This window comes from Saccostrea cucullata, unplaced genomic scaffold, assembly GCF_032062105.1.
Source record: "Saccostrea cucullata isolate Sc308-1 unplaced genomic scaffold, CSIRO_AGI_Scuc_v1 ctg49, whole genome shotgun sequence".
In the NCBI taxonomy this organism is placed as follows: Eukaryota; Metazoa; Mollusca; class Bivalvia; order Ostreida; family Ostreidae; genus Saccostrea; species Saccostrea cuccullata.
This window is the reverse complement of record NW_026925976.1, coordinates 970,353-985,525: the sequence shown is the minus strand read 5'-3', so window position 1 is coordinate 985,525 and position 15,173 is coordinate 970,353. Positions and strand designations below refer to the sequence as shown.

Genomic DNA, 15,173 nt, shown 5'->3' with positions numbered 1-15,173 from the left:
TTTAGACATCAGTATTCCGGGGTTATCAATCTCGCATTACCATTACAAAAACCTGGATACAAAGATATTTCAACATGTAAACAAAGGAGAGTGGTGCTACTTGTACGCATTTACTGTTTTATTGTGCCGCCTGCAAGGCCAAACGGCACTTAGGGATCACTCTTATTTGTAATGGTTTGCATTTGGATGTGTATGCAAATGTGCCGCAATTGATGTAAAAGTTACCTACTAAAAATTGACTTAGGTTTAATATATATGATTTATATATGCTGGTCGAACAAAATAACACATATTCAATTGCACCTACATTTTCCATTTCTCACCCTTTTACTGCTATTTTTTTTTCAAAGACACATTGCGAAACATTACACAATTGAAAAATAAACCAATTAAAAAAAATGGATCCCCAGCAATATGAATTTAATGACTTTATTATACGGTTATAACGAATTACGGATATAGCGAAGTAATTTCATAGGTCCCAGTGACTTCGTTATAACCGAGTTTTGCTGTAAATGAATAAATAAATCAATAAATAAAGGATTTGTTGTCTTCGTCGGTTATCTCAGTTTCACGCGCAGTTAAGAATTAAAGGACACGGCCATTTTGCCTGACTGTATTACCAACCAGGAAGAACATTTGACGCTTAAGATGAGATTATTAAATAAAATTACAGTGTAAAGCTCTTAAAGATTAGAATATTGCTAGCCAGTTAATTAAGAAGGTTGACGATGTTCTTTTGATAACTAGGTATTCTAAAATCAATCCTTGTTAAACACTGCAAGGTTCTATAAATGTTATTGTTATGATTATCAAACACATCCTATACAAATATATATATATATATCCTTATACACTCCGTATGTGATTTAAAGATAAATATCAAAGTGATGTTGAGAACTACAAAAAAAATCATCTCGGCCCGAGTTAAGAATCTAGTTTCTGAATATTTCAAAACCATCTGCCTGTTTATTCTTCACTTTAAAAATTAAACTTTATGGAACCCTATATAAATAAGAATAAAACCATACATCAATGTATTGTTATTTTTCTCCTAGTACAACAAAGCAAACCAATAGAAAACGATCAGGTTACAAAGCAGTAGTTTCAAAATGTAAGGCTTGCCTTAGAAATCAAGTAACAAGTTCTAGTCTTAAGGTGTATACACCTTTAATACACATTTAAGCCTTAAAATTTCGTATGAACAACCCTAGCAATCAAAATATCTAGAATATCTAGGTCAGTGCGAGAACAGGTAAAAGGCATTACCTTGATTATTTTAGTTCATAAACATCACAGATAGGGGATCATTTTGATTTTTTAAAAGTCTTTAATGTGGATAAGAACCAACTAAGAAGACTAAGGAAAAGGATATTTCCGGAAATGACGTGTTATTGACCCTGTGGATTTATGAAAACTTTATTTAAAAACAAAGTTTAGTTTGCTGGATTTATGGTTTAAAAAAAAGAATGTTTGAACCCTTTTTGATGCATTTTATAGTGCCTTTTAAATTTTCGAGCTATGATCATGCACAATGGATTTCAATGAAGTGTGTGAAAATATACAAAGGTGAAAAATTAACACAATCCTCTCATCATTAAACATGCCAAGATACAAATGTAATCAAGGAGGGTGAACTTAAAAATATTGTCCAGAAAAAAATTTCAGTTGCGAATTGATTCAAAAGTGAACAGAAAACAGTAGTTGAATATTTCAGTAACCGTTGAATATATCAGTTTTCAACGGATATCAATTGAACAGTCAAACTATACATTCTGTAATCGCAAGGTTACCTTAACCAACAACAACTAGCATGTGTGAATGAATTTTATTAAAGGATTTCTGAAGTTATGACACGGGAACATTTTTAAATATCACTACCAATTGCTTTCACTTTGATCATGTTAAAATGTGACTTTCATTCAACCATACCTAAACCATATTTAATCCTTACCTAAATCAAAACCTTGTAAATAAACAATATGAATAAAACACATTTTTGTCATTTCATTCAACGCAATATATTTTTCGAGATTATTTTAATTTGAACATATTTCAATCCAAGTATCGTGGATTACACAAATATATGACACAAACTACAACATGTATTTTCTAATTTTATTTTTCCAAATCCCACATATTGATAACTTACACAGGATCTAAGTTTTAGCATATGGCATATTGATGTACCTGCTTTAATGACCTATACAGCATCACGTATAGGTAAACTTTTGTGAAAGTTTTTTTTTACCAAAATCGACAGAACTGTGCTGTATATATATTTGCAAGTCAAAGATAAAATCTCTGGATTCAGTCTACACACATTTGTCTTATTTTACACAACTCTAGCAATGTCCCATATACAGCAATTTATGTAATAAATCATTACGATTTGATATGGTTACCGCGAGTCTCGAATTGAACTCGATCTATAAAATGATATAAAGCAAGCCATTTGAAGTAGATACATGTGTAATTAATGAAAAAAAAACAACAAAGTTTTATATAGCACATATTTTGTTAATAAACATCATTTCTAAAATCAGAATATTTCATTATTCTTTTATTACATGTAACAGTTACTACTATTCAAACAATAGATGTAACATGACGATAACTATGAACCTCAGAATAACAAGCATGTAGTAGTATTCTAGTGTAAACCTTTCGTTATTTCAACTTCGTCTTAATATACTTATAATCTGCACATATATAGGCGACTACTAAGCTGACAAAGCAAAGCTATCAATGATGATTTCTTTAAACTGTTCAAACAAAAGAGAAAAGGTCTTAATTAAGACATACAGGCTTACAGGGAGCACAGCATCAATTAGTTAATTAAATAGTTTCAATCATAAACTTTTCTCTGTACAATGCATTTTGAATCGTCACCCCTTTCCACAGTGATATGATGATTCCACCGGAGTTACATTGCCATTTTTTAAATGTTTATTCTCCTCATCTTGTAAGTATAAAACGAGGCTAGGTTGTATCGTAGTCTTTATACAGTAAACCTAGGAACAGATTAAAGTAAATTTATTTCAGTTCAATTTTTATTCAAGGTAAGAAAGGAAACTAAGATAATAGATTATTTAAGCTCTTTATAATAATATACCTGCTATACATCCGGTTAGGAAACATGCGACATTGCCAGCCACCATAGCTCTGACGACGATCTTGGACAGATCTCCTCGTCTTGAAGGAACTAGGGCCGACATACCGCCCAGAAATATCCCCATCGATCCTATGTTGGAGAAACCACACAGGGCGTATGTAGCTATAACTTCAGACTTGTCCTAAAAAAATAAATAGTAGCATTTTAAAAGAATTATTTTCTGTCAAGAGATTTTAGTGTTCTTTAACATTAAAGTGTAAATGTCGTTGTGCAAACCCATTCTATTTCTTAAATTAAGGATGATATGTCCATGGATCCGACTAAAACCCAAAGTAGTTCGTTTGCACAAAAAAGGTAATCCTCGTTAATGCAAACCCATTTTCAAAATAGATTTTCTAATTTACATTTATGATATCTGATTTAGATTCTGCCGAAGAACTATTGTTGCAAAAGCAATACATTGTACATACAGATATAATTCCTTTCCTTAGGGTCTGATTAACGTATGGTAAAATGATATTCTCCCCTTGATAATGCCAGTCCGAAGAAGAGTTCCAGACAGCTTTATAATCTGTAAAATTCTTCTTATTTTCAATGAGATGGGACAGCTCTTTGTAAGCCACGAACTCGTTGGTGAAGGTTTTGATGCCGATCAGTTCCGCCACACGACGACAGTCCGGTATATCCGTCCCCATAAAGAAAGCGATCGGGTAGAACACATAGGAACAGATCAACTGCAAAGAATATTGCATTTGCATTGATAATTTGATTTGGAATTCACTGAAATCTAATCTCCATTTGAAATATCCAGAGGGGAAAATAGGCTAACCTGAAAAGAGAGACCATCCACTCCAACACGGGCTCCAAACCAGTCCAATGTCATATTGATAAACTCTAGTACACAGAGAAAGGCCATAACATTCACAGCAATGGCGGCTACTATCTTTACTGAGTTACTCGCTCCTGACGAAATGGCTTCTATCACATTTCTGTCGGTTCTAAGCAAAGATGCAAGTACATCACATAATAAAATATTAGACAAAATAGAAGAAGGTGAATAATAAATATAATTCAAAATACAAACAATGATAAACAAGAATTCATGCAGTTTGGACCTGTTTAGAGTAAACTTATATGACATTGAATTCTAAGATAACTCACGATTTGCCCATCTTGTCAAAATCTTTCTTGCTAGTTCTGGTCTGCTCAGTTTCAGGGTAAGCGAGTTTTGAGATAGCAAGTGCGGCAGGAGCAGACATCACGGACGCCGAGATGAGATGGCTAGCCGGGACCTATTTAGCAAGAAGACACAGACTAATATGGTTAATTTGTCTGGCATTCTAATAAATGTCCATAATTTTACAATAAATTGTTTGTTTTTTATATTTAAAAAAAAAGAGAGTAGACTCACGGATGGAGAAAATAAGTTATATTGAGTGAAGTTGAAGATGAAGGTATGACAAAGAGTTTACAGCTAGGTTTTAAATTATTGTATAAGGTTATCCAATTGCTTTACTTCTCAATCAAATACTCATTGTTAAATAAAAATGTTTAATAAATAAAGTTTTTAAAATACATGGTGGTACTAACAGAATGAAGCGTTTTCTAGCGTCTTTAATGCGTATGTTGATAAAAAAAATACATTGACAAAAGAGTAAATATGACACAACGTACACCAAAACTGATGTATGCCCCAAGCACAGACCCAGCGATTGTAGCAAAACCTCCAGTCATCACCGCATGTAGCTCCGAATTTGTCATATCTTCGAGGAAAGGCTTAATCATCAACGGTGCCTCTGTCTACGAACCAAATACGGCGTTATTATACATTATACAAAAAGAGCAAATAAGTGGACATTGTGCAAACACCTTAAAATCATTCACCGAAATTATAATTAAGATAAGATCTCAGTAAGGTTGAAAAGGTGTATCACTTTCAAAATGTTAAAAAAAATTTGATTTTTATGTGATTTTTCCATCAAGTTGTATGCTAGTGATCTGAATTAAAATGCCTTTGTGTTGAAAATTGAAGATAACGAACAGAAAGCGCAAAAGTCCACTTGAACAATACAAACAGGATAAAGAAAACACAATCCTCGAAAATATCTGAGATGGGATCAGATGCCATGGAGGAGTTATTATCACCTTTGAGGTCAGAATGATTTTAACAAACAATTTTTCAAAGGGTTCATGACAAGGCATTAATTTACTTACAAAGTTACACTCTCAGATTCACTAGCAGCTGTCTATGATGTCAAAAAAACCTGGATTAAATTTATCGTGGGGTAAAGTTGTATAAAAGATGTTCTGATGCTATTTATTTAGTCAAAACTTGATATCCTTTGGTTTCTTTGTTTTTTTAAAACGTACATCAAAAATTAAACTATTTGCTTCGCCAAAATGTCTGTTTGTTTAAACAACATCCTCTTTTTATGATTTACCATTCCAACAAATATGTTTCCTGCAGCGTTCAGAGACTCAGCGGCTGTTGTTCCAAGACAGAATGCAAGAAACATCCCCATCCTTTTGACAATGACCTGCATAATTCCTAAGTAGTAGAGCACAGACGTAACGGTGTAGAAGAAAACCACTACCGGGAGAACCTGTAGTCAGAGAATTGCTTCTATTTATAAAACTTAAGAAAACATATTTTATGGAAGTACTTTTTATATATATAGTGATTTTGAAGGTTATAGATAAGCATTAACGCAGTGCACCAATGCTTAAAGGTTAACTTGTCTCAAATCAATATCGTGCTTTGAAAGAATCTTTAACCATTAAAACATTTGTTAAAAATCTTCTAAAAAGACCTACCTTAAATGCAAAAAAGTGATTTGTATAAAGCTCTCCAAATACAAAAATTGCACCAGCATCAGAATAGTTAAGAAATTCTGTGACTCGGTCACCAAGCCAAGAAAATGCATCGTACCCCCACTGCGTTCTGAGTATGACGAGGGCAAAAATGTACTGTAAAGCAAAGCCCCAGAACACCGGTCTCCATCTCACCTTGGAAAAAAATTATTAAAGTATAATCACCAGGGTACATCAATTGCCATCTTTTTCTAAAAAATTGCGCATTGCATTTTTTTTTATTAAGATACAAATAAATAATCAAATATGAATAAAAAAATACCTTGGCTGGGTTTTTTGAAAATATGTAGAAGATGATGACATATAAGGCAAGTCCAGCGACTGACACAGCATTTTTTGGATACTCAAGGAGTACATCATAAATTATGTATGCAGTTAATATAATAAACACAGCTACCATCAGGGATCTAGGAAAATATTTTTAAAAAATGATACAATTCATTAAAGAAACGTGTCAAAGGTTAAACGTATATAACCATAGGAAGAATGATATAGTGAATATTAGTGACAATGATAATAAAATATTAACAAATACCTTCCTGTATATCGCTTAAATTTTCTTATTCTGTTCTTTTTATTGAATGATTTCTCCTTTGGTTTCATTTGAAATTTGGATCCCATCAGTCGTTGTGATACGTAGATCAACAGAAGAATCACTCCTATTATCGTACAAACAAGAAGACGAATCGAACCCTCGTCACCAAACCTATAGTACATAGCATAGCCAAAGTATGCAAAATACAGCAGCAGCAGGAGGATTTGGAATCCAAATTTAATTTCACTCCGATGTTTGCTAAAAATAGCATCGACTGCCTTTTGGATTTTATCCGCTATCTTAGCACATCCATTAAAATCCTCGGACTCTTCGTGTTCTATTTTGATTTCTGTAGAGGTCTGGTTAGACGAACCAGGTTTTGTGCTTTCATCTTGCTGAAAAATCAAAGAGTTGATAATTAGAACTGAAAACGTTTTATTCATAAAACGAATTGTGATGTTTATTTATTGAAAAAAGAGGATAGTATTCACAAACCATTTATCGTAATTGTTACTAATATTATAACAAATTTGAAGAAAAAAAAGTTTAAACGATAGAAAATTTAAGGAGGAACAGGACCTTTCGCTGAAAAAATTCCTGTCAGTGAATTTTTTTCATATTTTTTTATATTACTAATTTAATATGTACTTAACATTTTAAAACGGTCCTGTCATGGGATTTCTTGACTTATTTAAAAGATATTGCCCCACAAATACCGCCCTGTTTAGAGTTTGTATGGAGTTTAGATACTTCATGTTTACGGGCCCATAACGGAGTCCATAATGCGAATTTTTACGCACAAACGATAAATATAATAAATAACACTATATAATCAAATATTTCAGAATAGTCATAGTGTTTAAATTATCTGAAAGCAATTGTTTTAATTTCATATAGTATTTGGTTGGGATAATTTCTGCATTTTTCAAGGCAGCTTCAACGACAAAAACCTCATTTGGAAAAAAATATTTCTAAATTTACGATTGAATGTCAGTCCTTCATCGTAATTATTTACTGCATAAATATTACAGGGTGAAGCTTACCTCAATATCGCAAAGGACATCGTTGAATTAGACGTAAGCATGATAAAAACGCTTCACGTTCGTATTTTCCGAGTGCGGGAAATCAACCGTGACGTCTCACGAAGACATAAACATTCAAAATTATCTAAACAGAGAGACTCTCTGCTACTAAACACGAAAAATATTAATTTTAAAAAATCTGCTTTAAAAATTTATCACGATACATTGACTGTGACCTGTTTATTATGAAATAAAACTGATCATGACAAGTGTGTGTACTTGATCTCGCTGCACTGAAAATTCAAACACTACGTCTATGACGTCACTGACGTCAAACTGCAGGGTAAAGAGAAACAAATGTGTGGATTGGGCAACTTCACAATATCTAAATGATGGCAAGATCTTTAAAAATTTTATAAATAATATATTCTTAAACTAAATGTTTAAAAAACAATTTTAGAATTTAGAATAACATTACACAAGAACTGTTGATTTTAACAACGTTTAACATGTATATCATTACCGATTATGACGTAATATGTCTTTTAAGTCATGTGACATGTGTCCTGTCTCCCCTTAAAGAAATACATGTACTTACATCTGTTGCAGTATATCCATTGTTTATCTCCCCTCCGTTTGAGAGCTTTATTTCCAGCGGATTGTCTTCTTTACTCATCGTTACAGATCAATGGGAAAGCTAATTCTGTGAAAATGACATTAACCTTTGATAATATTCAATATTACGAAATAATTCTTAAAATATATCGGTTTGAAACGGTTGTAAGGCGATGATACTAATGAAAAATTAGCATATAGCATAAATAAGATTAAATCTATATTTAGATGAGAATATAAAAAAAGGTCCCAAGTGCTACATGCTTATTTTTTAAATAAAACAAAGACGAGATAAAACAAAATATGTGAAATAACTCGATTTTAAAATTATCCCTGTTACCCGTCTTACTTACCGCTAAATGGAGTAAACTGAAACATTGAAATCACCAATGTACACCCAATGTACATATCAGTGCATCTGAATTCTTTGGTATCCAAGGTATACTGGTACACAACTTTTAACTTATTTTTTATCACTCACCTTTAGCTCACCTAAGCAGTAGGATTTATTTTTTTTAAATCGATTACAATCATTCCTCCAATACCTTGTAAGGTATTTTTATGTAATAGCTTTAAAATTTATTTTTAAAAAAGTTAAAATTCAAGTTACAAGATATATATAAAAAGCATAAGATGTTTGTAAAATTATTATCTAACAACTTTTAATATTTTTAAAATATCGATTCCAAAATTCACCTTCCTGAAAAAGATATGTACCCTAATTGAATCAAGATATTGTTTCCTTGTTTTTCTTCAATCCCATGTCTTTCACAGATTGTCCTCAAATAATACTTGCGCATCTAATCGCTTATCCTGATATTGATTTCCGCCTAGTACTCCGAGGAAAAGAAATGATATTTATGGGAACAAAATGCCCGTCGGCCTTGTTGGTCACCTGGGTTCTATGAGACTATCTTACCACAATCTGGAACTGGATGCATAAGGAATCTGGACTCAAGTGCAAAAAAATTTATATCGTTAGTGTTCTATATTACTATATATTTTCGGATTCCCAAGGGTACCAAATGCGACCCGTTATTAGCAGTCCTACTGTAACGGTTGAATTCATATGAAGCAATGTTTATTCAAAAACTTCTAGATGAAAAGAAGTGTCATGCTATGGCCTAGACTTATTTAACATTCACTTATATCAAAGACATTTTATTTATTAACTCCTGATTCTTTTCATTCATATCTTGATTCGACATATTCCTTTGAAACTCGAAAGAAAGAAACCACCGGGTCTAACTCATCTATCTCGTAATTGTGTATCTTACTAGAAGAATACATGAATGGTAACCTATCGTAAATGTGATGATTTCAATATGTCCTTAATATATGGTCCACAAGTGGTTTCTGTCTCCCAGTTGATTCAATGCGCAAGAGCATGGTCTACGTTTGAACAATTTCCAAAACGAGGCAACTTTTCACAAAGCAAAACTAAATCTTCACCACTGCTTCCTGTTACTTTATAGATTTCCAAACCTGCTCATTGCAAGGAGCATACAATTAAAAAAAATGCAAAGGTGTGACTGGTTGACATGGTATGCTTACATGGCAACTTATCCCACCTCTAATGTTTTAACTGAGTTGTCAAACAGTGTTTACTCTGCTCCAAATAAGTATGGTTTGGATGGACTTTTGAATCATTAACATTTAGAATTTTAAATGAATCTTTAAACTAAATTAACAGTATTTTCATATCTTGATTATAAACAAACATTAAATTGCGACGAATGATTGTTTATCAAAGTTTTGTTTAATTAAGGCCTTGTATTACGAAAACTGTTCTTTAGGTAGATAATAAACCGGAAGTGTAAGGCTGCATTCAATGTCTCCTTATGGATAGCCTTTGTCACATGCACTTTAACTGCTCTGTAGATACGATAATATTTCGGTCAGGAAGGACGGGTACTTGGTTGTTTTGTAACTTGTACTTAACAACCCTGTTTCCATCACAGTTTGATAACTTTACTAAACTATGACGTGAAGACTAATGAGAATGATTTATTTTCCTTTTGAAAAAGTCTCTTTTGGACAATTAATTACCATTCATTAATTGACCTATTATAATAACGCAGCAATGTTAAGGTTACAAAAAGGAGGCGGAGCCTAATTTGTAAGGGAAAACTTGACTATGACATCATACACAATGTACGTCATACAACATTTCTTTAAAATACAACAAAATGAGTTTATCTGCTCATTTAACCAGTTACAAATCATCCAACTGCATAAAAACTTACTACAGCGTGTTGTTCTGTTGTTAGTTAAATCCCACATAATAAGTTTTAAACAAGTCACTGATCGCAATACACTTGTCAATATGACGTCATTTCTTACAACGTGACGTAGTTTGAATGCAGTGAGAGACAGATCGAGTAATATTTTCTCAACAAAATATGTATTCTCTAATTAAATAAAATATTATTTACAAATATTCTATGGGCCAATAACTTTAATTTAATGTCTTCTTCACTATTTTATTAATATATTCTCTGTACATTACGTATCTATTTGACACTGCCGTATATCTATTTGCAAGTACATCGGAGGGTAATGTGGGGGGTCTTAATAAATTGATCTAGTGCAAGGGCATACACTCTGGATTAAATGAAGCTTTTACAATTCAACTATAGAACTATTACTGTAACTGAAAAGTGCTGCGATCCTGATGAAATCTTAAAAACAATTTAATTATATCAATAATTCATGCCCCTGATCTGCAAAAAATAAAGCATTCGGTCATACAAATATAATTTTAAAAATGAAATTGCAGAATTTAGACAGGATCGCAGCACTTTTTAGAAACTACAATGTGTGTTGAAAATATGTATATACTAAACTTGGAAATTTAACTTGGTTATGCCCTTGCACTAGTGATATTTATATGTAACATCAATACTTCAAGTCAATGTGTTAAAATCGCGTGACTGGCGCATCACGTGACTAGTCTAAATATAAAATATAATCGTCTTCAATATGTAGTTATTAATCATAATAACAATTATCTGATATAAATAATGTACTAAAAATAATCGCCATCCCGATTACAATTGCATTTTTGAACAGAAATTTTAGTCGATATTTCCATTGCGCACCTTAACTGTACTGCGAATTAATATGTATCTATTAATTATAACCAGACAATTATGTAATGATAATACATATCAAGGGTATTTTTTGAGTTTGGAAATTTTTTTTTGCGATTAAACCCCAGAAAATCAACAGATTAGATTTTGCGTTTTCAATTTAAACGGTTGTATAATACAGTAAGCAAATATCTATTTACGGATATGAACATCAAACTCTCTTTACTTGACAGAGTACTTTTAAAAATTAGTTAAACACATGATGATCAAAACTGCATGAGTACTTATACTAAGCTCTATTATCTTTGAGTCCTTATCAACTATTTTCTAATCCCCTATACTTTGTACATCTGTAAGAACAAATTTATTCTTTTAAAGAGTATAAAATTAGAAGCTTTGAAAGGGACAGGAAAAAAGAAAGGTACTGTACATCGTTTTACTTGAGAATAGCTATAAGTCAAGAAATGCACAATAACCATCTAAAACAGTAAATAAACATTTTTTAACTTTAGCAAGGTTGCCAAAAAAGCGACATGTTCAACTCCTTAAACAAATAAAAAAAATGTTCCAAATCTGATGAGTGCTCTGAATAATATTCTCAAAAGTCTAAAACGACATTGATATCAAATTTTATTGACTCATGAACTTACATTTTTTTGAAATGTGACATAAAAAAGACAACATGGTTACGTTTCTAAAAAGCACATTTTAACCATTGTGTATGGTACAAATATAATATGTGACATTAGTTTGTCAATCAACCTGTAAATGCACTTTTATATGTACCACTTAGCCTGCACAATTTTTAAGTCTGTGTAGAAAATCGGTAAATCTATCTGTGTTATCTTTCTTTGTGAGAGATTCCTTCTGTCATGAGAGTTGCTGAAAAACAAAAAACAAATGCATATGCATAAAGTGAACCGAGGTCTTTGCAAAAAATTAGCTTCATTTACATAAATAAGCATAAAATTCATTTGCACAAAAAAGCATAAAATAGCTTGATTTAAATAAATTTGCATTGATTTTGTACCAATTAAAAAAAATTCACTTATTATATAAAAAATTGCACTGCGTTTTCTTTGAACTTATTTGATGCAAACTTTTGAAAATGATAATTTTCTGCTTATTTATGCAAATGAAAGTAATTTTATGGTAATAAATGCTAATTTAGCCAATTTTTTGCTACTTTAACAAAAATGAAGCTACTATTATACATGCATATACATAAAGTTGCATAAAATAGTATAAAATTAATAAATGTTTATGTAAATGAAGCTAATTTTCTTTTAATTTATGTAAATTAAGATAATTTTAGGCAATTTATTTAAATGAAACTAATTTTTTCTTAAAATTTTATACAAATACTTATTTTTCGCATATTTATGCCAATGAAGCTAATTTTATGCAAAAAAAAAATGAAATTTTAGTAAATTTATGGAAATTAATGCATATTATGAAAGTTTAATGTAAAATAAAGCGTTTAATGCAAAAAGAAGACATTATGTAAATTATGACATTAAGATTGTTAGATCATGACATCATATTACTAAAATATGTTTAATGAATACTTGATGTTCAATGAATCACTAAAATTCTACCATACTCTATTTTTTTTAAAGACTAAATATAATAATGTGTTTTTCTGAAAGTTTTAAAATAAGAAGTTAATAAAGTTGATAATCTTTATTGCCCAAGACATACATCTTATAGCATTAAGTAAATATAACAAACATCATATAATAGGTTGCCAGGCATGGTATACGAGGGGCGTTCAATAAATAATGTCATTGGAGCTCAGAAAGAAGCAAACGACGCTTTTCAATGATTTAGTCTTCATGATTTTACTTATTAATCTATTTTAATTCAAACACATGTCCGTAACATTTTTATCCAATTTCTGATTGTTTTTAGAACTCATTTTTGGGTATGACCCTTAGTATACTGGAAAATGGCAGATCCAATGATTTCCTGGACTTGTTTTTTTTTTCCTTCTGAAAGGTGTTTTATTCAAGTTTGGAAATAGAAACAAGTCAAAAGGTCAAAGATCTGGCAAATATTCTTAATGTGAAAAAATATTAACTTTCTGTTTATCCCGTAAACCCCTTTACTCTTTAGGGCATGCGGGTTTAAACGCTGTCATGAAGAAATTCAATGTAGTGGATTCCTGATTCTGGGTCCTTTCTCTGATAAACCTTTCGATTTCTTTGCAAAAAAACTGCTTTCTAGACACCTCCAGATATTAAACTGTCTCCCCGAATACGAATTTGAACAATAATACCACTAATATTTAAGAAAATTGCATATAAATCTGTTTTTGTGCTCTTGCATACCTTTGCTCTTGACAGACCTTCACCGTTTTTATCAAGTACATCTTATGGTAAATTTTGTTTTAATGGTTTTAAGCAATAGATCCATGTTCCAATATCTGTTTGAATATAAAACAAACGTGGATTACTACAATTTCTGATATTTTAAAATAATTGTTAAGACTTTTGTACACGCTGTCGTTTTCACTCATTTTTCAAAATACAGGGTGACCTTTTAAAGAGTACCAAGCTTAATTACTGTCAAACGTTTCTTAAAAACAGTGTAAACTACTCCCTATATGATGTCTTTCAAATTTGCTATGTGTCTTAAAGTCAATCATACAACATCAAATATTATTTGTTGATATTTGGCAAACAGTACATAAGTTGTTATAATTTTTGTTGGCAAGGAGTGTACCCATTTTTGATGCCCATTATATAATTTTTTATCTTTGAAATCCACCTGCTAATTTTTCTATGAAACAGGCATCGGTTGCTGTAAATGTCACATATTTCAGTGAATATTTCTTTGGGATTTTTAACAAGTTTTACAGCAGCTTTAATGTAGCTTTTATTTTCACTCTAGTTTACTGATTCTTTACCATTCATTTATAATGCAGTGTCTCTAATAGCCCTTGTTTCCCAGCTTCTCAAAAAAAAACTATGTGATGAAAAGTGGTCACATAAGCTGTTATAAATTCATTAAAGATTCAATAATGAGAGAAAGTCAAGCTTTATGTCATATGACTACTATGTTGTATGTCATCGAGCTAATGACATTATTTATTGAACGCCCCTCGTATAAACATAAGTAGTATTTAATGGTAGATAGTAACAAACTTAAACAATATAGAGTTTATTCATATACTTTAGTTATTTTGTGACACTTTCACGTACTTCAAAAGCATAGTGGAGGTAAATACAGTTGCACAGTTCCTTAAAATTTTTTACACTAAGCAGCTGTATTAATTTGAAAACTGAAGGGTTTTTTTTCCAGAAACTTTTCTTGATGTATAGACTTCTAATATCACTAAATTGGGGACTTTTAAACTAAAATGAAATTCATCCTGGATTTTTAACCAGAAAAGGGTTATATTGGCTTTCAACAAAGATAACATTTTTATGGAATTTTTTCTTGACCAGAATCACTGACCCTCCTCCTTGTATACTACTACTCTTTTGTCTCGGAAAGTAATAGCAATGGAAACCTTCAGTCGAATCATGATAATCTTTTTCTAGTCAACATTCTGTCAATAGAACAATGTCATAAGTGAGCATGAAGCTCTTAAAACTCTTAATTTTTGATGAGAATCCACCATTAATGTTCCAAGAAATTGTTTTCAAATTGTCACAGTGTTCATTTTCATGCTGTCCTATCCATTATTTGCTGTGTCAACAGATTCCGGAACATATTCCTCGCCATTTATATACAGTTTATATCTGAGAAGTGATGCTCTCTTTTTGTTGCGCCTTGCTTCATTCCTTATCGGGAATAATTTACTTCTCACTTATTGTATTTTCTTTGGAAACTGTTCTTGTATACTGAATCTAGTACCTGCAAGTTTTGGAGCATTTTCACGCGCTACAGATTTAAATCAAACTTAATGTTTTGTACAA

At 31.5% G+C, this 15,173-nt stretch overlaps 1 protein-coding gene across 1 annotated transcript; it reads right to left on the bottom strand.

Annotated features, from left to right (window-relative positions):
- Positions 1-1,814: 1,814 nt before the first annotated feature.
- LOC134270254 (solute carrier family 28 member 3-like) lies at positions 1,815-8,713 on the bottom strand. The gene is made up of 12 exons (XM_062752456.1): positions 8,512-8,713; positions 8,142-8,246; positions 6,522-6,916; positions 6,249-6,393; positions 5,930-6,121; positions 5,557-5,718; positions 4,790-4,915; positions 4,277-4,407; positions 3,945-4,113; positions 3,586-3,849; positions 3,116-3,296; positions 1,815-3,014 (listed from the first exon to the last, which is right to left on the bottom strand). Exons 2-12 carry the CDS (start codon positions 8,217-8,219, stop codon positions 2,983-2,985), a joined length of 1,875 nt encoding a protein of 624 aa, XP_062608440.1. The 5' UTR covers positions 8,220-8,246; positions 8,512-8,713; the 3' UTR covers positions 1,815-2,982.
- Between the last annotated feature and the right edge of the window lie 6,460 nt (positions 8,714-15,173).

Coding starts and splice junctions, on each gene's coding strand:
- LOC134270254 (XM_062752456.1), bottom strand. CDS start 8,219: ATGAGTAAAGAAGACAATCCGCTGGAAATAAAGCTCTCAAACGGAGGG. Junction 6,917..8,141: donor ATGGATATACTGCAACAGAT/GTAAGTACATGT, acceptor TTGATTTTTCAG/CAAGATGAAAGCACAAAACC. Junction 3,015..3,115: donor CCTAACCGGATGTATAGCAG/GTATATTATTAT, acceptor ATCTGTTCCTAG/GTTTACTGTATAAAGACTAC.